Genomic DNA, 22298 nt, shown 5'->3' with positions numbered 1-22298 from the left:
AAGCTCGTAACAGTATATGCCTGGAAGGAGACAGAACAGTAAGAAGCAGCATGAAAGTGGGATTTTCAAAGAGGAAACCTGAAGTAGCTGCTAAAGGAGTGATAGTGGAGCACTTTATCACACAGGGAAGTTTCTAACCTGCTGGAGAACATATTTAGTTTAACCACAAAAGAAGTTTTATATCACAGTGGGAGCAAAAACAGTTGAGAAACCGTGCTTAAGAGATGTTGAAGAGGATTTACATTTCTCTTCAAGTAACAACAACACCTGAGAAAGGGCTACAGAATAGTTAATTGAAGCATTGATAACATAGCAAAGGGAGTTCAATTAAATGATGAAAATAATGACTAGCTTTCACTAATGACATTTTCTCTTATATAATCTTCCACAGCAAGAGAAAAGCAAAATCAATGTAAAGCCAAGGGAAAAGAAACTTTGACTCCTGTCTGGAAAATCATGTTTATATCTCTTAGAATATTTAAGAGTGATTATAATGGCAAAACGTACTCATAAATTTTGTAGCTCTTAAAGAAAGCATGTGACAGCTTCCACCGAAGTTCATCTGGAACATTTTTAAATGTATTGATATGCCAACAAAAATAATTCTCACCAAGGCTTGTGTCAAAGTTCAGTGTGCACAGTGTACTGAGCTGAGTGAGTGAGCACAGTCACCAGCATCGAATGGGGTGTTCTCTCACTCTTTTCTCACTGACTGTAAACACATGCAACAAAAGCATTTCATGGCTGGTTAGCAGAATACTTAAAGCCTTGAGGGGGTTTAGTCACCCTTAATTTTGTTAGGTTTGAGTGGCAAGCAAAGTCTGAAAGATGGTGCAGAACTGCAAAATAAATGGTTTTAAGTGGTGGTGATGGAGGGGGGGGACTCTGGTACAGAGAAGCAGCCTGAAATGCCCTCTGGCTCCAATGTCAGTAGTTAGGTGAAATAAAGGGAGGAATACCGAAGGCTTGCACAGGGAGCAGTGAACAGATAAACCAGTGCTGCCTCCATCTGTACCAAAGCATCTTTAATGGGATCGTGAGTTAAGGATGTGATCACAACACCTCAACTCAAACTTCGTTTCTGTCTGAAAGTGTGGAAATAGAGGCTGGAAATCCAGCAGGGACACATCCAGCCCCGTGAAATTCCTATAAAAGGATCTCTGTGGGAAGTTCTAGTATTAAATGCAGTGACATCAGTGTCAAGGCAGGAGACACCGTTTCCCTCATCAAAAAAGGAGGGATGTTAGTGTTAGTGAAACTCCCCCGAGTATGAGCTTTGGGTATCAAACCTGCCCTTGCCCGCTGTCTGTGGCTGGGCTCCGTTCGGGAAGAGCAGGCGAGGGCCGGCAGGGCAGGGCTGTGCCCGGGCTGGCAGTGTCCCAGCAGCCGGGCTGGTCACTTCCCTGCGGGCTCCTCTGGGTGGCAGTCAGACATTGCGGATGTCGCTGATTCTGACCGGCCTCTTACGTGCCCTTCTCCCTTTTTTTGGGCAGAAAAAATCTAAAAGCCACCTGCTGAGCAATACAGCAACTTCTGGTGTACACCAACGTGTACTGACAAAGATACTGACATCCTCTACAATGTCAAAATAAGAAAGATACTTGTTTTCATTATTGTTAATAATTATTGCATCTTTATGAACTTCATTGACTTAGGCTGAACAACCCTGGAGGAATTACAAAAATATATATTGTCGTGTCTGTTTTACAGTGGATCTGGTGGAGTCAAGAGACAATTAAGTGAAGAAGCGCTGATTGACACTTTTGAGGCACAATGTTGTCTGCCTTGTGATATTTACATGATTAAAAGTCAGAAGCCAGAGAATTTCCTCTGTTTTGTGGAAAGACATTTTACTCCTATGGAACTTTCAAAATGTTTTAATCTTTAGAAATGCCATTTCCAACCTGACCCAAAAAAAGCAGCTAGACTAGCACTGTCTCAAACAGTGCTGTCTGTCACATGCCCTCAAGATTTGAGAACCTCATTATGAGAACTTTATTGCAGTCTGTACTGTCTAGGACCAGCTGCCCATGTTTTTACTATTTATGGAAGAGATTATTTTCTGTAAATATGTCCATGACGAACCTTTGGCAAGAGAATAAAACTTGCATGTAACGTCACTTTTCATTCCCAGTCTAGGATCTGAACAAAAATAAATTAAAAACTCAGAGAAGTTTAGGACCCTTTTTTCCCCCCTGCTGTTTCATCTTTAAATGTGAGCCTTTAAACAATGCCAAATGCAAACAAATGCTAAATAATTTTCATTAATGAAGTAGGAAGGGTGTGGAACATTTTTACCCCTTATATTCTTGGACCTTCAACACTGGAAGTGATTTAATACAATGTGTAATAAAACAAAGGAAGAGTTACTCAGACCTAATGTGTTCAACAGATGATTAGAAGGGGTGGGAAATATAGCACCCTTTTGATTCAACCTGTATGCAGGTGATAGAACTTCCTTTTTCTTTTTACAGTGCAAACACATCTGTCCTTCAAACATCCTCTTCCCTTATGGTTCTTTGAGGTTCTTCTGTTCCCCTGAGTGACTCTAGCTGATGAGAAGAGGTTCCTTGACCGATGTGTGATAAAAGATTCAAAAACTAAAATAAAGTTGGAGAACCTCATGTGTACCTTTTGTAAAAAAATTTGTGTGACTTCCTTCTGAAGCATCATAAGCTGTGTTATTGTGTTGGGCTTTTTTCCTTTTTTTTTTATAATCAAGAAAAGTTTAAACAAAAAGACAATGAACCACATACTTCGGTGTTAAACTGCCAAATTCTGTGCAGCCAGACTTCCACAGCTGAAGATAAAGTTTAGTTGCTGTGAGTCGTCTTCTTCTCTCTCATTTTCTATTTCTGTACTTCATATATCATGCTCTCAATCATGCTATGAATAAATATGTACCCCCTCAGCATCCCAGCTACTTCTGGATCTGTAACATTTATCTATGCTGGAATGCAATATCACACAATGAACCAAAGACATGCAAATATAAGGAATATTGAGAGCTTAAGGTGAGAGTGTACATGGCTCAAAAAGTCCTAAAATGTGAACTTTGGGCAGCTGCATTGAAAAAAACTGACTACTACATTTGGAAAATGAGGAATATAACTATGAGTCAAGGAAGAAGAGAAATTGCATGAAGAAGACTTCTAAGTTATGTAGGGAGTGGCTCTTACTCATAGTTGGTTTAACTGAAATTGTATGATGTTGATACAATGGATGAGGAAACCAATTGCTTGGCACCAATTAAATGATAGCCATGATTGGCTTTTGAATGTTAATTTTACTTCACTCACTTCTTATTCAGCTTCTGAATTTCTTTGAGACACATTGTGTATCCATGCACTTGAGCACCAGCTAAGCACATAGATACTGATATGTAGGGGAAAGGATAATCAAAGATTGTTATTTCTATTTTTATACTCCTGGGAAACACTTAGCAGCTTCCTGAGGAATGTTCTGTACAGCCATGAGGTGCCACAGAAATATGCTTTTGCTCTGAGCATTCCTTAGTATTTAAGAGGCAGAAGCCCAGGTTCAGTCCCTTAACCTTAAACCTGAAAAGCCCTCTAATGAAATGTTTATATCAATGGGGTCGCTGTTGGAGGTTTGGGCTCATCTTGGACCAAGCTGCAGAGGTTCCTCAGTGTTGTGAATTCATGACCCTTGAGAAAGGATACTTTCACAGTCAGAAGAGTAATCATGTCAGGGAGTGATAAAACACAGTGAGATTTGGTGATCAGCGTGCCTGCCCCATGGTATATGAACCTGTATGGGTTCCTGTAAATTAAGGGTACAGCACTGGCTTTTGCACCATAAATAGCTGCTCCCCAGTGTCCTCCCCTCAAAATGCAGCCTGAGAGCCCATTTGGCTGTGGCACTGGAGGAGTCCCACAGGAGAGAGTCACTGGGGAGGGAGCAAAGGGAGGAGGAGATGCAGAATGAGCAGCACGGCTAAGGGGTCATGAGTAGGAGAGTGCTGTTCCCCAGCAGCTCTTGGGGTGGCCCTTCGTTGTCACACATGTCTGAGTACAGTGTAGAGCAGCCCTGGTAGTGCTTGAGGTTGTTCAGGGCCTCAGCCAGCCTGGCTGTGGAGCTGTGCAGGTGATGTGAAGCTGTCATGGCTGCTCCTTCTGCTGCCAAAAATGCTGCACTCATGTTTTCATGGGGCTGAGTTCTTTCAGATGCTTCCTGGCAATGCAAGAATCCAGATTGGGCTCGCTCTCTCCCCTCTCTCTGCCTTAGCCCCTCTTCCATTCCACATACTGCCAGGAACTCAGCCCCAAAACTTCTGGGTGAGCCAAGATCTTCACAGAGCTCCTACACAGATTCTTTGCATGTCTGCAGAGTTATGTTTGTGTAATTAATTGCTTGTTACTTGTGTGGCTCCAGAATTGTATAGCTATGGTGCAGATAGATTCTGCTGAAGAATGTGCAGTGGGAATTTAGTAATGTTAAACATGCTCAGTGCATTTGAGGACACATGTCCTGTAAGCATATAGCAGTAACTCTGCTTGACTGATATCCACTTCACACTTTCAATAAAATACTGAAAATGCTAAGTGCAGCTGAGGACAAACAGATGACATTTATTGTACATGTTTATTTTATTCCTGAAATATATTCTGGGCCAGTGCTCCCTCTGGTGGTTAAAAATTCCATTTTAATAAAAGAATGGCTATTCTCTGTGTCTTCTCTAATGTAACACTGAGAAACACTGAGGCAATTACAATTCTCTAACACATGTTTAAAAGAGTGTTGACAGAAACACTGTGGCTTGAGAGCCACGCTCAGGCTGCCCAGTGCTGTTTCCCACTGTGGGCTGTCATTACTGCTCTGACACCTTGGAGCCAATTCACTGGGTGCTCACAGGTACATCAGCTGAAGGAACAAATACAGAGCTGCACTCAGCTCTCACGTGGCTGGCGATAGTCTGGGTAGAAACCATTGCTGTGGATTTTATGAGGTCACACTGGAGCATCAAGGTGTGATGACTGCAGCTTTTCCTGTTAACAGTCAGGCTCTTTTTTTACTCTGTTTGGAACTGCATTGCCAGTTTTCATCTTGAAACAGCTGCATTTCTTTGCCAGATATGCCCCTGGTAGAATTTCAGTTCAATGAATGTTAAATTTTGGGAGCAGGACAGCACGTGCATTTGTGGGAAGAATTCTGAGTTTATAACACGTTGGAGTCAGCAGTGACAGTGGCCTGAAGACAGCCCTCTGGCAAGCCAAGGATTTGTTGGCTCCCAGCTCCGTTTCCCTTGCAGCAAAGGCACAGCTGAGGAGCTGTGGTGGAGGAGCTCCAGCAAACCCCACTGTGCTGGTGTGAGAAACTGCTCTAGCTGCCATTCCACCTTGTGTCCTTTTGTCCTGCTGTGTCCTCCTCACATGGGCTTTGGCAGCTGCATGGCCACCTGGCTCAGCTCAGAGAGGCCAGACCAAGCTCAATCACTAGAGAAAAGGGAGTAAATTTAGTGAGCTGAACTGGCTGAGGGAATCAAACCAGGTGGTGTAAAGAAGGGTGAGGTGGCACCATCCCTTTAAAAGGAGAAGAGCCACCTCTGCTGGGTAGATCAGTTTACCTGCCTTGTGACATCTTTCCCTTAGACTGAGTTCTGTGCCTTTCAGCTGAGGGACAGACACGTGTCTGTCCTGCTGTTTCAGCTGCTGGGGGATCTCTGGCAGAGGCAAATGTTAAGAAATGAAGCATCTTTCAAATGGCTTTGGGAAGATCTACACATTGTTATTCACCATGTGCCTGAGTCTCTGGAGAGCCTGAGAACATCATATTTGTACAGACACAGACACCCTGTGAGCCCACACGTTGGGAAGCAGCTGATTTATATCCATGTTACCAGTCTCTCAAGCCTAAAACCTCCCAGTCCAGTAGTCCCTAGGCAAAGTAATAGGGGAAATAATTTATAATGGGGTGGTGATTATTTCCTCCCCCTCAGCCCTTGATATATTACAGCTGAACCTTCTGAAATGACTTACTTTATGTGACTCTCTTGCTTAGCAATCTGTGCTTGTTCTGTGTGCCAAACAGCATTTCATGGCTAATTTGGAAGTGTAGGTGTCAGAAAAAAAAACATCAACTCATGCAGTTAAGCTCTTAACAGGTTCATGTCTGTTTAGAAGTCCATTCAATTTTAATTTGAACTACCTAATGCAAAGGCATTTCACAAAAGCTGTCACGGACATTTTGCTTATTAATTGAGTGCAGTGGTGACTGAGCGCTTGCTGTCTTTTTACGTAGCACCTCTGCATTTTCAGCAGTTGAGTGGCAGAATATTCATTTTTGTGAGCTGAGTAATGTGTTCTCCTTTGTGCTCTCTGACAGCTTGCATTGAATCAGCAGAGGTACAGATGACATGGTTACATCTGTTTTAATTTTTGAGTCTCATGAATTGATTTGTAAGAAGCAGAAGCTCTTTCAATATTACTTGCCAAGATTTTGCAGCTGTGAATATTGGAACTTGAACAATACATAACCCTTGCAGTCAGAGTCTCATGCTCTTCATGCATCACAGCTAGAAATCTCAGTGCTGAGTAAAAAATAAGTGGGGTAGCAATGATGACCTGTTGCTTGCCAGTTTATGCAGTGTATGTGCTTAATGATTTCCAGCATAAATGTAGCACAAGCACTCACTGTTGGGCTGTTTGGCTGGAGAATTGAATGAAGAAAGGAACAGCCAGGCAAGCAGGGGAAGGATGCAGCAGATCAAGTGTTTCCTTGCAAGGCAAGGCATCTTCAGGACATGCTTATGTCTGTTCTGTACAGCATAATAAGTGATAGCTTCATGTGATCTTGCAGTTCCAAGTAAGCCACTTCAGGTAGGAGTGCAGCAGTGTAACTGTTGTCACCTCAGTGGTCTGTGGGCTCTGATCCACTCAGTGACTTTAGGATACCCTTCAGTCATGGGACTTTGCAGTTTAAGGAATGTATAGTTTCTGTACTCTCTTGTTCAGTGTAGATACTCTGCTAGAATTTTACTGTAATTTAGTGTAGTATCACTGATGAAAAAAAATACGATGAAAGTTTGTACTAGCTCAAACAGGAGTATTGAAGTAAAAGCTTTATTTGTTAGTCCTGACAAATGCAGGCACCATTAGTTTTCTAAGGCTGTTGTACAAAGAGGAAGACTGATACCTGGACTAAAGAAAGGAAATGGAACCCAGGAGGCATCCCTAGGTCTCTTACTGGGTCTCAGTGGAACAGGTTGCCCTAACTTCTCTGAGTGTCCATGGGTGGCATAGAGAAGTTAAATCCCATTAATTGTCTAGCCTAAAACTGCAGAAATTTGGACTTCTTACACAATCATTAGTTTGAACTATTTACCCTGGGCTTACTTTGCAGTAAAACCAAATGGGAAGGCAGAGTAGAGGGAGAGGTGTTAGCAGTGTGTAAGTCCATGATTCCCTGCTAGAATAAGCAGCCAAGGTGGCAGGTTGCATGCAGAGAAGGATGCAGCAGCTCTCACATGTTCTTTTATGCTTCCTTACTTCCCTGTTGCAAAAAGATGAGCTCAGTTCCAGAAAGAGAAATCATGAGTCTGCAGGCTTTGGGGTGGTACAGACCTCCACGTGCTCAGGAATTATATTTTCCAGGCCTTGGAACATCCAGTACCTTGACTGGGTGTCCAGAAGTTCTGGACAAATAGCCAGTTGTTTTTCTTCTTGGCCTAACAGTTTAAGTAGGGAAAATAAAAATGTTTCCAGGGAGACCTCAATATATCTTAGCTCAAAGTGACTTGTTATGCTCCTCCAGCTGTTTTAACCCTCAGGCAGGGCATCCTGGAAGGCTGAAGATAGCCTTAAGAGAATTTACTATAGTTGCCTTAGAAGTTGTAAGTTTTAATGTATTTTAAGCCTTTAGGAAACCTCCTTGGTCAGCTGAAGCAGTCATTCCCTTAGTAAGTGATTTACAGGCAAGTTAGGGCCCATTTACAGTTCCAGAATGATCTATGGGAGTCTTAGACCAAGTGAAAATCTGATCTGTAAACCTCAGTTTTCACTTTCCTTAAGAATGGAGGAAAGACTATTTTTCTGTGTTGCAGGGTGCAGTGGTTCAAAGTGTAGTGAAATCCTCAGGGGCAGAACTTCTGAGAGCAGAAGGTGTTAGCCAGGTTACACATTACTGATGTGGGTCACCTGTGGTACACCGGGGGGCATATTTCTCTGTGGCTGTCAAAATAATCTCATTTTCTTCACATTTGCACGTGTTGTACATTCCCTCAGCAGTGGAAGACCCTCTTGTATGTACTTGAGTGTCTTCTCCTTCCTTAGCCTATCGCAGCAGGTCATGAGAGCAAGTGCCCAGGGTTCAGTGGGAAATTCTGGTCTGAATGACAGAACAGCTGATTTTGTAGAAGTACACTTGTGACAGCAGTGCAAATTAGCCAGTATGGGTTTATGTTTAACTCTTTAAATTTACAAATATATTTCAGATGGTTAATTATTTCAACATTCGTTCAGAGACCTCCATCATGACGCATTCTTCCTTCACATATTTTTCAAAACAATTTTAGTTACTTTAGAACTTGGACTTTGTACCTCTACAGCTGACCTAGAAACATATTCTTCCAGCTGTTCTGATGTTAGCCTTGTTTTGCTTTGTTTTCTGGTCTAGCACACTGCTTCAGATTTGGCTCAAACCAAATAAAGAATTCTCAAACCATGATAAAGAATATTGGTAATTAAATAGAGGAGGTCATGCCATTTCAGCACTTCAAGGAACTGTTTGCCTCAGAAAGTACTCTTATACTGAAAAATTTTATTTTTGTGGGAAGATGGAGAGGAGAAGCAGCAGCATAATTTTTTCTATCAGCAATTTTAAATAAATGAATGTTATTTTAATTTTACTTCCTTGTGCTCTTATTATCTCACTTAGTTTTCTCCCTCCCTCCTTGGCCCTGCTTTTCATACCCATCAATAATGTCCCTTTGCCCTTGTCTCTTAATTTTAACAAAATCCTGGACAAGGAACTAAAAAACAACATCAGCCCAGTAATTCCACAAATTTTCCAATTCCTCTCATCTTCTGACACTGTAACACCATGTCTGTTGGTTATCACTCAGTTTCCTCTGTCTGCATGTCATAACTTTTTCTTTGCAAGATGCCTGTTGTACTTCCTGGACAAATGAGCTCTCCAAGACTCAGCTGTTCTCACGTGTGCTCAGTCCTCAGCTGACCTCTAAGTAGCCAGCATATTTCTGGGAATCTTTGTCCTCAGCAAACAGGAGAAAAGTTTATTCTTAATCGCCATCCTGAAATCAAATACTAAATTGGTTGTTAATTACAAGTTGCAATTTCTTCTATCACTGTTTTGCTGAAAATCCTTAAGTCTCGGTACTGTCCTTTAATGTGTTTTGGACATTGTTAATTTTATTTTCTTTTTGCAGTCCTTTGAAAATGCCTGTATTTTGGGTTTCTAAAGCAGGTGCCATGTTTTTTAGCTGTTGACCAAACTTCCTCTTTTCACAGTTTCACACTAACCTTTTATTAATCCAGTATTCCCACAGTTTTTGACAGGATGAAGTGGTTCTGCTCATGTCACATCAGGCCTCGAAGGGACAAATCTGGTTACTTCCTGCATGGAACCAGTGGCTTTTGATTTGCTTGATTGGCTGTTTCCAGGGATTGACATGCATAAGTTTTTTCCCCTCTCCCTACGTGTAGGTTTTGCATCCTCTATTCAGATAATGTTCCTCTTGTTTTCACTGGGAGTGCTGATATATTTGCATGTATAATAGCTGCAATATTGATCCAGGGTGTGGATAGGTTTTCTGCCTCTAGATTTATCTGGTTTAAATACATTTGAAGCTGTAGGGAGAGGGACAGCACAGGTGTCCCATACAGCATTAAAATAGAATCAAGAGGATGACACATATACAAACACAATTTTGTGTTCAGCTTCTTGGGAAGATCCTGAATCTTGAAGCACCCTGTCTCTGAACCACCCTGAAATTCAAGTCCAAGTGACAAACCTGGTCTCCAAAACCTGCTGTTGTGAGTGGTGTATTAGAAGAGTGGTATTTACCATTCATACACTAGTTGACCAGACAGTGATATTTTTGGTTTTCAGAAATTTAGTTGCTGATTTGAGCTGTTAGATTTTCTTCTGGGACTTAGCAGCACTTCTGGAGGAATGCAGGTAGGTTTTATTAAAGGGAATGTGACCTCCTGTTACCAGGAGAATAAATCTGCTATGAAGAGTGCTATCCAGAAAAAAAGGTTAACAGATATTTAAAGTGTGCTTTTGTATTATGCCATACTCAGCCCTTGCCAATCTATTATTGAACCTATTATTGAACCTAATATTGAATCTAGTATTTAAATTCATTGAATAGAAACATTTCTTTATTTATAATAATCCTTCTTTCAAGTACCAGCATGAACTCTTTGCTGTCACATCTAGCTTCTTGTCACTTAACAGGTTCCTTGAGCACAGAAATGGGATATGTGAGTTACTTGAAGAAGGAGCTTCAGTTGTGTAGTTGCTAATTAGTTTTTCTTCTTCCACAGGGAGAAAGAGGCTTGCCTGGGCTACAGGGTGTGATTGGGTTTCCTGGAATGCAAGGACCTGAAGGTCCTCCTGGGCCACCAGGGCTTAAGGTAAGAAGATCTGCTTTAGTATTCAAACAATCAGATTTCACTAAATTGTCCCAAAATTTATCTCAATTGTTGTTGCTTCTCTTTTACTTTTCAGGGTGATACTGGAGAACCAGGATTGCCAGGAACAAAGGGAACAAGAGTGAGTTCTGTCTTACTTTCTTGCAATTCTGATGTCTTTGGATATGGCTGCCTTCAAGTGCAAGAGAAATTCTCTGAGTTAATGAATGACATCCTCTTGAGCTGCACAATAATTTCAAATTTTTCACTTTTACCTTTCAAGTTCTTGCTGTATTGGACAGCCAGTGCTTTTATTAATTTGCATTGTTACCTGATACTTATCACTGTGTCAACATCGCTGGTTTTAGTGTGCCTCTGATATCTTTCTGACATACCAAAAGGCTTTTTTCCAGATTCAGAATGAACCAACCTTATTTCCTCTGGCAAAATCTCCTTTATATTTACATCTACCCTTGAAGCACTCCAGCAGACAAGCTGACACAGTCATGAGCACATATGTTCTGAAAAGATACAGAGCAAATTAAAGCCAGGGACAAAGATTTCTCAACTTTGCTAGAAGAGGCTCTGAATATCTGTGACCTTCCTGTAATTTCTGTTAAATGGGTCACTTATATAGCACTTCTTTTAGTACATTGTATTGGCCAGGGCCATACCTGTTGGGGTTTTTTGAGGTGCCAAGCTCTTTCTGAGAATTTTTACTTTTCCTAATGTCATGATGAAACAGGATTCAAATGACTTGGCCAATAATGATGCATACATTTTCAGCTATACCCTCTTGCTCACAGATTCTCAAAATGCCATCTCAGTTTTGTTCTCCATTTGCCTGCAGTTGCTGCAGCAAATAGAATTTACTGTATTAACTGCAGTTTATGAGGTGTTACAGAGAGGATATTCTGCTAGATCAAGAAATCCATATTTCAATCCATGATGTTCATGTTGACCTGGGGTTTCCTGAGTGTTAATGTAAATTGGCACCTCTTAGCAAATGTATTTGCTTGCTGCAGAGTAAGTAAAATGTATTTTAGCAATTAGGAAGTTTGAAGGAAGCAAATACATTCTCTGAGCTCGGGATTCCCATACATCTTTTCTGCTTCATAATACATGTTTTAGGAAATGCTGCATGGATAAGTAAGATGATAGGATGAAAATTATGTGCCAACTTAAATGCCTGATTCATTACACTGAAAAGCTGTTCAAGGAGAAAGAATTATCTCAGCCTGGTAGGATTTTTGATAATAAGAATGAATTGATACACTCAAGAGTATGAAAGACAGAGAAGCATCTTTATAGTGTGTTAACATTATCTACTGCTGTGAAGAGATGCCTACAGTAAATTTCATTTTGGGAGCAATGTTTCTGAGAAGGGAACACCTGTGAATTCTCTTTTACCTCTACATGAGGCTCTGATCTAGTTCTTACTGCTTAAAAACTTAAAGAAATATAAAAGGTTACTTTTAGTTGCTCATTACTAAGGTGACATATTGAAGAGGTTTTGAAGATTAGAGCTATTTTGTCAAGGGAGTTTAAATGCCACTGATTTGTGCTGTCAGCCTTGGAGATGCAAATTGAACTGCAGCTTGTCCTTGCTGTTTTGTGGATTTGTCATTTCAGTTTGTGTTTTTCTCAATTGCAGGGCCCCCCAGGAGTATCAGGCTTCCCAGGAAACCCAGGCCTTCCTGTATGTATTAAATATATGTGTTTTTACAAGGAGCATCAAACTTTCAGTTGAGACATCTGATCTGGATTATTCCTAATATTGCTAATTTATTTGCTTTCTCTTCATGTAGGGCATTCCTGGACAAGATGGCCCTCCTGGTCCACCTGGCATTCCAGGATGTAATGGCACAAAGGTGACATTTACATATGTTTATACCAGCATCTTTGTGTTGAAATTAAAAAACCCCTCAAGCATATGTTCCCTAAACAAAACCATTTTTTCTGTTCTCCTTAGGGTGAAAGAGGTCCAGTAGGTCCCCCAGGTTTACCAGGACTGACTGGAAGTATAGTAAGTAGATTCTTTCCTGCTTGACTCACTTTTTTTAAGACTGACTCTTGAAATGCAAATATATATAGGAAATGATACTGAGCTTAAGATGTAATATATACAATATTGAGGAGCAATAACAACAGCTGTGTCTGTTTTTTTTCACAGGGACCTCCAGGACCTCCTGGAATGAAGGTACGTTTGTGTGATCTCTACACCCTTTAAGACTAGCAGCAGTCTTTACTTAAGGACTGAAAAGTTGTATTGCCTTGTTTCACTCTGTACTCTGTTTTGCAACCTCACTAAATATAGTGGGGTGACCTCCTCACTTTAAAACAATTGAACATATGTGCTGTTCCCTGCAGGTCTTAAAAGGGTGAGTATTATATGGATTACAACAGAAAAGAAGCAGTGCATGTCATGAATTATATATAAACACTATGGTGGCCCCCCAGTTGGGTATAAAAGTTTAGATAGGTTTTATGAATCAAACGTTTGGTTTTATATTAGCATTTGATTTATCTAAAAAGTTTCACATGGATCATGTTTGTGGAAGAACCCACATAAACCCCACAACATGAGAATCATCCAACAACACTAGACATTTTTCATGTAGATAAAAAATCAGACTAACTAACTAGGTGTCTGAGTGCCTTTTGTGAACTGGAGAAGGAAGCTTTGAATGACATCCAAGAGCTTTTTGTCTTTAAAATGAATAGATATTATCTGGAACTGTAAGTTAAATATAAGTCTAAAAGTAATCTCAAATTTGTAATGACATGACAACCCAAGTTATTAAAATGTCCATTTCTCTTACTCTCACATGGAAAGAACTGTTTCATTATAGAAAGACTGAAGTACTCAGCTGCTTCTCCCCCAGGCATGTATGCATAGGTACAGAACTGAAATAAAATAATTTACAATATTGTAACTTTGTACAAAAACACGGGAAAAATGGTATTTTTACTCTCAAAAGAAGGGACATAAAGAAATGGATGTCAATCAGAATAGTTTTCTAAAGAAAGGCTGTGTTCCTCTCCTGAAGGAAAAGAACACCTTAAATGGCCTGTATGTCTAAATTAGGTGTGTAAGCATGAGGATCTCAGCAGGGCAAAGGGATTGTGAGGTTATCACTCCTCTCAGCAGCCAGGCCAGATGATTCAGTTGTGTGGTGACACTGTAGTAGTGATAGATTTCATGGAAAAATCATTCTGACTACCCATTACAATACAGGAAATGAGGTATGAAGATAGTTTTGGTACTGAAATCTCTTCAGGCTGCTTTAGAGTACACTTGGCAATTAAGGTCTTAACTTTTAATATCTCTATGTTTCAGCTGAATTAAAAGAAATAAGGTGATTTTTTAAAGTCAGCTTTCCAAATGATTCCAAAGTATGCATAGCTACAGCTTTCCTCTCCTGGTAGGTTTGAATGTATTTGAATTCGTGCTCAAGACTTACTCTTTCCATTCTTTTTATAGGGAGATCCAGGTGAAGTGGTTGGTATTTTAGCTCCTGGTGTGCTGAAAGGTGAAAAAGGGTTTCCTGGCCAACCTGGACTGCCTGTAAGTAAAAATGATGTTGGAATAGCAGTGAGTTTCAACTAAAACTATATCAGTATAACGAAATTACCATATAAGTATCACTTTCTTATGATGTCATTTGAATTTTTCACAGGGTCCACCTGGAGCTTCAGGGTTTCAGGGACCAATGGGACCAATGGGCCCTCCGGGAGAGCCAGTAAGTTTCCTTTTATGGTGATTTGCACTTCACTTAGAGATATTTATTACAGGAATGTTCTGGAAGGTGTGTGTAGCAGATCTTGGATGGGATTTGGAAAAGTTAAGGTGTGTTTCCAGACTTCATGTTCAGTCTTCTGAACTCTACTACCATGGCAGAAGTTACTGGGCAACATGGGTTTTCAGTAGCAGCTGCTCCTACAGTCCTCGTCTCTTCTTGTACTCTTGGAGGGTATTTTTGTGGGGGAGAGACTGTAACTCTCCTTGGTTGTCCTTTCCTCTCTTCCCCAATTTAATTTATGAAAAATAAACTACATACCAAGCGTCCAGATCAAAATCCAAACTTTTGCTGAGGTTATTCTTGTGGGTGGCAGCACTGAGCATTACTGTGGAAGCACATCATCATCTCTCTGTTGTTATAATAATTAATGAGATATCTAAGATTCTCTTTGTTATTATTTTTTTATTCTAAGTTGTGAATTATGCACAGCAAGAGCAAAATTAAATTATTGGGTTTGATGAAAAGATCTGCCTTTTTGCTGTTTACATAGAAGAAGACATTATTCCACTTAGTGTACTCTATACACAAGGATGCTAAAATGTATTATCTTGTAGGGTCCCCCAGGGCCGCCAGGACTTCCAGGCGAGAAGGTAAGGCTCTTTAATACAAGTATTAAGTCCATTTGTGTATTTATTTTGCATACCAGATCCTCAGAACTCTGGAAACTAAAGGTCCTAAAGGTGTGGGGTTTTTTTATATTTTGGGATCTATTTCTGTGTCTTAATGAACATCATAAAAAGAGATTTTTACAGCTTTTTTTTAAAATTTTTCTAGCCATGTTATCTCATTTAATCAAATCAGTAGTAATTACACCATTCTCTGGTTATTTGAATTAATTTTAAAATGTCAACATTTTCACTAAGTGTTGGGTAAAAGAGCATATTGACAATAAAATTATATGATGAATTTCAATCTGATTTTTCACAAGTTGCTGTGACACAGGGCTTAAAAACAGCAGGGGAGTTAGGACATCATTATTTATTTGTTTCACACATGCACTTAAAAGACATATTCTGTCTTTTACATTCTCCCTTGGCATTTGACAAGTACATAATACCTTCATATGTTTATGTATATGCATGTATGCACTGCAGAAAAAAATTGACTAAGTGTTTGTAATTTACATTTTCAGGGCTACATGGGCTTGGGCTTTCAGGGTCCCAAAGGTGAAAAGGTAGGTCTCTTGTAAACTTGTAGAGAACAACTTTTAGAAATATTCTTGATACTTAATTTTAAATGAAGAAAACTCTTGAAATCAATCAATGGAGAAAATCAATGCTGTGATTTTTGGAAGACTTGAGTAAATTTGTAACTTACACCTAAATGAAAAGTAATGAGCAGCTACAGACTTTTTAAATGGTGATGTTATACCTGACATTAATTTAGGTCACCATCCTGTTTTCCAGCTGTGCCTGGAAAGCTGCTTTAATTTGCAGTGGGTAGATCTGGAAACATTTATTCTGTATATTAGGACTCACCATGAGATTTTCTAAAAATCAATCTAGTTCTAAGGGATGAAATTTAATGTGCTGTTCAGAATGATCAGAATTAATTGTTGTAGGACTCTAATGCCTGTCTGCCTTATTTTGGTTTGGTAGTGCATGCATTTGAAGCATATCTTTCAGTTGTCCCCTTTAATTGTGTTTTGACACAACCAGGAAGAGGTTTCAGAGCACACAGAGGGGTTTACTTTTGAGTGAATCTAAGCCAAGAGATGTGCTCCAGGATCCCATTTATTCTCTTAATCAGCATCAAATGGGAGGTAATACATGTCAGCTTGAATCTGTTACCTCTCACATTGAGAGGTCTGGGCTAAAGTGCCTTATGTTCTGTTTCTGGGAGCCAAGACCCACATGTATTCAAGGGCTATTCAGTGAACTCATAATGTGTCTGAGCACTTCTCCAGAAGCTTTTCATGAGAGCCATTGACAGAGGGCTTTTGCAGTATAAGTAAATTATATTACTTAGGTAGGGTTTTTTTTTTAACCACCACCACCACCTTATTAATAGATTTTGAATCAATATTCCTAATGGATAGAATATTTTGCAACGTGACACGCTGTTGAAATTAATTTTTTACCATGATGTTTATTGAAAAATGTTGGAAAAGATGACATAGGAGTGTGTGGACATTTCCTGGACTCCTCAGTCTGTAGCTAAAGATAAATGGTATTGCTGTGCATTACTGCTTGACAGAAATTAATGGAGTCTGTTCAGAGGTGTTTTACTGTTAAATATGGAGCTTTTGCACTGTAGAAGGAGGTGAGGCTCTGACCCTGCAATGGACACATGCATACTAGAAAGTCATCCACAGTTGCCATCTTGCAGTTGGCCTTTATGGACCTCCATAAAGCTTTTGGAGCACTGTAAACTTTGGAGCACTAACTTTTTCCTTTAGCCATTGACTTTCTGTACCTGACCTCTTTCCTCCTAATTTCCTTCCTCCTGAAGGAGGCACTATAAAGCTTTGGTACTATTGTTATAATTATTTGGATATATTTGTGATATTTGGTTAATCAATCTTGACCTTAAGAGTAGATTCGGAGGTCTTTCTTCAGGGCAGTCTCTGTTGGTAACCAGTTACACAGTAGTGACTTCTGTAACCCTTTGTCTTGCTGATTTTGCTGAAAAAAGAATTTTTAAAGAATTCATTTAGCTGTATTTTTAAAAGCAAGTGGTAGTTCTCTTTAATGTTACTGATCTTAGGCATATTTGATCTCAGTGTCGTTCTGTTTTCAATGGACAATTCTGGATTTGCTATTGACAGGGAGAACAAGGGGTAAGGGGCCCCCCAGGACCCCCAGGACCAGCACCTCATATGAAAGAAAAAGGGAGTGAAATCATAAAGGGAGAAAAGGTGAGATGTTGAATGATTAAACTTCTTGTACTTTTCATTAAAATATAATCTATAGGAATTAGAAAATATAAGTGAAACAGGAAAAAGAAAATACAAAGTCACCTAGAACAAACTTGTCAAAAATTTCTGCCTGTTTAACTTCATGGAGTTTTAATTTTCAATCTAGAAGTCTCTCTAAAAAATACATGATAGATGGTAAATGCATCAATAATTGCATAAATAAGTGAGAAGCAGATGACTTTCAGGGGAAGGAAGATTAATAAGAATAAGATATTGTAAAAATATTTGGGAAGTTTAAATTAAGAAGCATGTACTCAACTTTTCATATGCACATTTGTGAAATCTTAGTGCTAATGAATTATTCAATTACTGAATTAAGCAGTCAAAGCAGTATATACTAGTAAAATAAACTAGTTTAATGGATTCACATTTGACCTTTGTCTAAATTCTTGCATATCATACTGTTTGGCATAGCTCTTGAAATGGAGAACAGGATTAAGTGTGCTTTAGCTGAAATGAAGAATTATTTAAAACCTAAATGAATAATGTTTAAGTTTTTGTTTTCTAATTTACATTTTTTAAATAATTTCATTAGGGTGATCCAGGTGAAAAGGGCGAACAGGGAATCCCAGTGAGTATTGAGTTATTTTTTATACTACAATAAAAATTTGAAAGACTCTGATAATAGCACTAAATGTCTCTATATCTATTCTTTAAAAGCGTATTTACTTTGGAATTTGGCAGTATTTTTAATCTCGTGTTTATTTTCTAGGGATTGCCAGGTTCAGGTTTCAAAGGAGACAAGGGTGAACCTGGGCAGCCTGGTCCACGTGTGAGTATACTCAATTTTATCAATATCATAATTGCAGTTAGTGAATGTTTCTATTATCTAACTAAACTTAGTAACCATTAGTTAACAGCAAATTTTCTGTATTTCATACCAGCAAGTTTTGCTGTAGGACAGGTGTACAATCAAGGTAGTAGTAACATGCAGTAATGTTAGTATGCAACATTTCAGTTAACTAAAGGCATTAACAGAAGCTTGCAGTGCTGAAGGTGAAGGCAAAACTCCCATTAATCCAAACTGAAGAAAGATGAAGTCATTCCAGAATGGAAGAAAATGCAAAGAAAAATAATCACTTCGTAGGAGTGCTAAATGGAATGTGTTGAATTTGTTTCAAATACTCTCATGTACAGTTGGCAAAATAAGCCTGCTTAGCCTGAAGGTAGAGATTCACACAAAGAAAATGAATGGAGCAAAAAATTCAGGTGGCTGAGATCCTTTTGCTTGCTGGTTTCTAGCCTGGCTGTAGCTGCTTGAGGACACAAGGTCTGCTACATTTGTCTGACCTGACCCATATCATAGTCCCATCCATAGAACTTCTCCATGAGTCATGCTGTATCTTTCACAGCTGAGCAGGTAGAAAAATTGTAATTTTTTCTAAATTCAAATGTATCTAAAGTACTCTAAGTAATTCTGTTTCTTCATGTGTGGGTCTTGATAAAATGTAAGGCCCAACATGCCATAGGCATTCGATTGTACTTCCATATGAGAAAGAAAAATCTCCCTTTCTACTATGTTTCAAAGTCAGATGTTTTATTAACTTTTCAGTAAAGTTATGTGATGGGATTTTTTTTTCTATCCTACATGTTTTTACTCTTATTGTAAATGCAGGCTTAAACCTGGAGGAATGGAGACATGTTGGCTTAGAGCTTTTTGACGAAACCAGAGCAACTGAATTTATCAAAAGTACAAATTTCAGTTTCTGAAGAGCTCCCTGAACAAAGTTTCTAAGATATTTTATTTGTAATTGTTTAGGAAGTCATAGCTACTTCTGAAATTAAGCTAAGCCTTGAAAGATGATCAGATGTTGCAATCTGATATTCTAGTTCAAAGAAACTAAACCACATAATTAATTCTGGTCACAGTATATTTGAAAACTCTCTTGACTTTGCAGATCAAAGTTTTAATTAATCATTAGAAACTACTATTAACCCTTCATTATAAGAGACCATAGCTGCACACCTCAGTGGTGGTGGCCTGTTCACATTTGTTCTATCATTTTTGTCCTTCAATTGCATTCAGACAAAATCATTATATCTAAACTGATGGGATTATTTTTAGACTGAATTACATGCACTGTTACTTTGTGTATTAAGTGCCTACATTTCCTTGGGTTTATGGGACAAATTCATACTGCTTATGCTACACATGCAATCTAAGCACTGGGACACCAAATGAAAGGCAGCGACCGGTGGATCAGGCTACAAGCTCATGTCCCAGTCCTTTTATGGTGCAGAGGAAGGGAAGATGCTGAAAAGTAGGTTTGCCCATCCAGATCATTTATCACATAACTGTTGACTGCTTCAAGGGAATCTTATCCTTTCTGTAGGTTGACACAGTGGACTAATAGTTGTAATTTTAGTCTGGAGGAGGGAATTTTGACTTCTAGTGTATTATCTGCCTTATGATTTGAATTTCAGTGTGAGGGAAGTGGATTTACCACTACATTACCACACAATCTGATAGAGGGCCACTCTCCAACCCTTCTGCTGAAACTGAACCACTAAATATCCATGTAAAAATGTCTTGTGAAGTTGAAGAGCCTATATATAGAAAGGGAATGTTGTGAAGGAAAAAGATGGATCTGGTTCCAGTTTCTTGTGCTCTAGAAATATTTTTCTTGAAGACTCTGTGACAGGGAAATCTGTGTTATTTCTGCATCTGGGAATGGATTTGCAGGATTTTATTTAATTTGGCATCTTGGAGGGTGTTGGGTAATACAAGCACTAGGCATATTCACCATTTGTACCCTCTGCTCTTCTAGCTGAATTAGCATAATTTGATTAATGCATTGCAATAATGATAATTTTGTTCTAGTATTCCACCCACTGTATTTAGAAATTGCATGTATGTGGTTGTCTGTTAAAGCAGAGTGGAACTTGGTGTTTTACAGGGAAAGCCTGGAAAAGATGGTGAACCAGGACTGAAAGGAGAACCCGTATGTATTTGACTAATTTTCAAGTACTGTTTCTTACATTCAAAGCAGAGAACTGTGTATTATAGATAGTGATATTTTCTAGCCTTCTGAATTTTTTATTTGAATTAGCTGCTTTCGATGACTTTGTGACTTTTAAAATTTTTAAACTTTGCTGCTGCCACAGCTAAGATCCACCTTGTCATGGGTTGACCCTGGCACAGTGCCAGCGCCCCCATGAAAGGTGGATATCCAAGATGGTTACCGTGAGATGTGACCCAGGAACAGAACAAAACAGGCTCCAACTTGGGAATGGAGGGAAAAAAAACCAACATTTTATTAATCTACATAGACACAAAAGGGGAAAAAGGGAAAAACTACACACAACAATCCACAATGGAAACATCTTCAAAAACACTTCTCCTCCCCCCACCTCTCCAACAAACAAATCCCCTCTAACACATCAATTCTCAATCCAATACCCTCCTTCACACACACTCTCCCCAGTTCATCAGGAGAGAGGAGTCTTCCTCTCACACCATGGGCCTCCCCAGGGAAACACTGCAAAGTCCCCAGTGCTTCCATGTCACACGCTGCAGCCGCCCGAAGAAAATCTGTAGCGGTGACCGTCTTGAGAGAGGAGTCTTCCTCTCACACCATGGGCCTCCCCAGGGAAACACTGCAAAGTCCCCAGTGCTTCCATGTCACACGCTGCAGCCGCCCGAAGAAAATCTGTAGCGGTGACCGTCTTCCTTCCATGTCCAGCACTCTCACCACTGTCCATGGATCCAAACTGCTCCTTAGGTCCTTTTAAGAATGCTTTGCCCAGTTCCAAGAGGTGGCCGCCTCTCACCATTTGGGACACCTGTCCCCCCCATATTATTTCCCCTGGGGCCTGGGGCTCTCAGGAAACAGAGATCCTTCCCTGGAGGCAGAGGGCTCCACCACACCCTCCCCCTCAGTCTCTGTTCTCTCCGCTTCTCCTCGCGGCCTTGTCACTCCTGGCTTCTAGCCAACCGCCTCCCCCAAGGAGCAGTCTCTGTATTATCAGAAGAACTTGGTTTCGCCCGTGGCTGTGTAAGAGAAAAGTCCAGCCAAAGCCACTCCAATCATCTCCTCCACCTAGGGCACTCTCATCTGCAAGCATTCCTTCACCTAATCAAACTTCTTCTTCTTTCATCCTCTTTTCCCCTCTCACTCCTCAGCTGGGGAGGATCAGTGTTTTTAAAGCTTCCAAAAATTCACAAAAAAAGGTTAAAAGCTCGGCCCGGTCTGCTGGCAGCTGGGCACCTGCCGCCCCCCCCACTTTCTCCTCCTGGCTGTGCTCCCGGCACAAGATAACAAATTTCTAGCCTGCACAGTCTCTATCATCCTCTCTCCCGGGGGGGGGCTGCCCAAACCATCCCAGGACTCCTCCACCCCTGCACCTTGCCGGGGCTCCGGCCTTCCTTCCCAGGCCGCATGGCCTCCCCTCCCCCGCCCAGACGCCGCTGGGCAGGGGAGAGGTCAGAGCAACTCACCGGCCGGACTCCAAAGAGAAAGGTCTTCCCTGCCTCCTCCGCTTTTAACCCCTGAGTGTGTTCTCGGAGGCGTACCCAAGTCCTCAGTGGCCACACCAAATGCCAATTTCACATCTGGCCACTGATTGGTTTGACCATAACTTTCCAAAAAAAAACTCTCTTCCGGGTCAAACCATGACACACCTATATTTGTCTCTTCTGGTTTCACTGCCTTCTCCACACAGGGTTTGCCTGGAGGGTTTGGGATTCCAGGACGGCCTGGGGAGCCTGGCACAAAGGTGAGTAGTAGCAGCTTTTGCTTCCCTTCACACAGAATGAGTTAACAGCTATTGTGGTGTGTTCATTGATTGCATTAAAGCAGTCATGCACATAAAGCAATATTAATTGAATGTTGCTTAGCTGTATGTCATCATTCAGAGACTGTGAGAAGTCAAATGAAGGTATCCCCAATTTAGATTTCTTACCTTGTTAATTAATGCAGGCTTTATTTTCACAAGCTCTTTGTCCAGCCAGCATAGGTATAA

The 22298-nt window shown here is 40.2% G+C and overlaps 1 protein-coding gene across 2 annotated transcripts in view; it reads left to right on the top strand.

Annotated features, from left to right (window-relative positions):
* COL4A1 (collagen type IV alpha 1 chain) overlaps positions 1 to 22298 on the top strand; it is a 121043-nt gene that overhangs the window by 55103 nt on the left and 43642 nt on the right. For both annotated transcript variants that reach the window (XM_084223487.1, XM_084223486.1), the window contains exons 3-17: positions 10530 to 10619; positions 10714 to 10758; positions 12271 to 12315; positions 12425 to 12487; positions 12589 to 12642; positions 12790 to 12816; positions 14101 to 14184; positions 14297 to 14359; positions 14974 to 15009; positions 15552 to 15593; positions 17187 to 17276; positions 17872 to 17907; positions 18049 to 18108; positions 20234 to 20278; positions 21999 to 22052. In XM_084223487.1, the coding sequence (XP_084079613.1) occupies positions 10530 to 10619; positions 10714 to 10758; positions 12271 to 12315; positions 12425 to 12487; positions 12589 to 12642; positions 12790 to 12816; positions 14101 to 14184; positions 14297 to 14359; positions 14974 to 15009; positions 15552 to 15593; positions 17187 to 17276; positions 17872 to 17907; positions 18049 to 18108; positions 20234 to 20278; positions 21999 to 22052 (834 nt within the window). The remainder of the gene's footprint in view (positions 1 to 10529; positions 10620 to 10713; positions 10759 to 12270; positions 12316 to 12424; positions 12488 to 12588; positions 12643 to 12789; positions 12817 to 14100; positions 14185 to 14296; positions 14360 to 14973; positions 15010 to 15551; positions 15594 to 17186; positions 17277 to 17871; positions 17908 to 18048; positions 18109 to 20233; positions 20279 to 21998; positions 22053 to 22298) is intronic.

Source organism: Fringilla coelebs (genome assembly GCF_963513975.1).
Source record: "Fringilla coelebs genome assembly, chromosome: 2".
NCBI lineage: Eukaryota > Metazoa > Chordata > Aves > Passeriformes > Fringillidae > Fringilla > Fringilla coelebs.
Note: the sequence above shows the minus strand (reverse complement) of the source record. Positions and strands in the feature narration are given on the sequence as shown.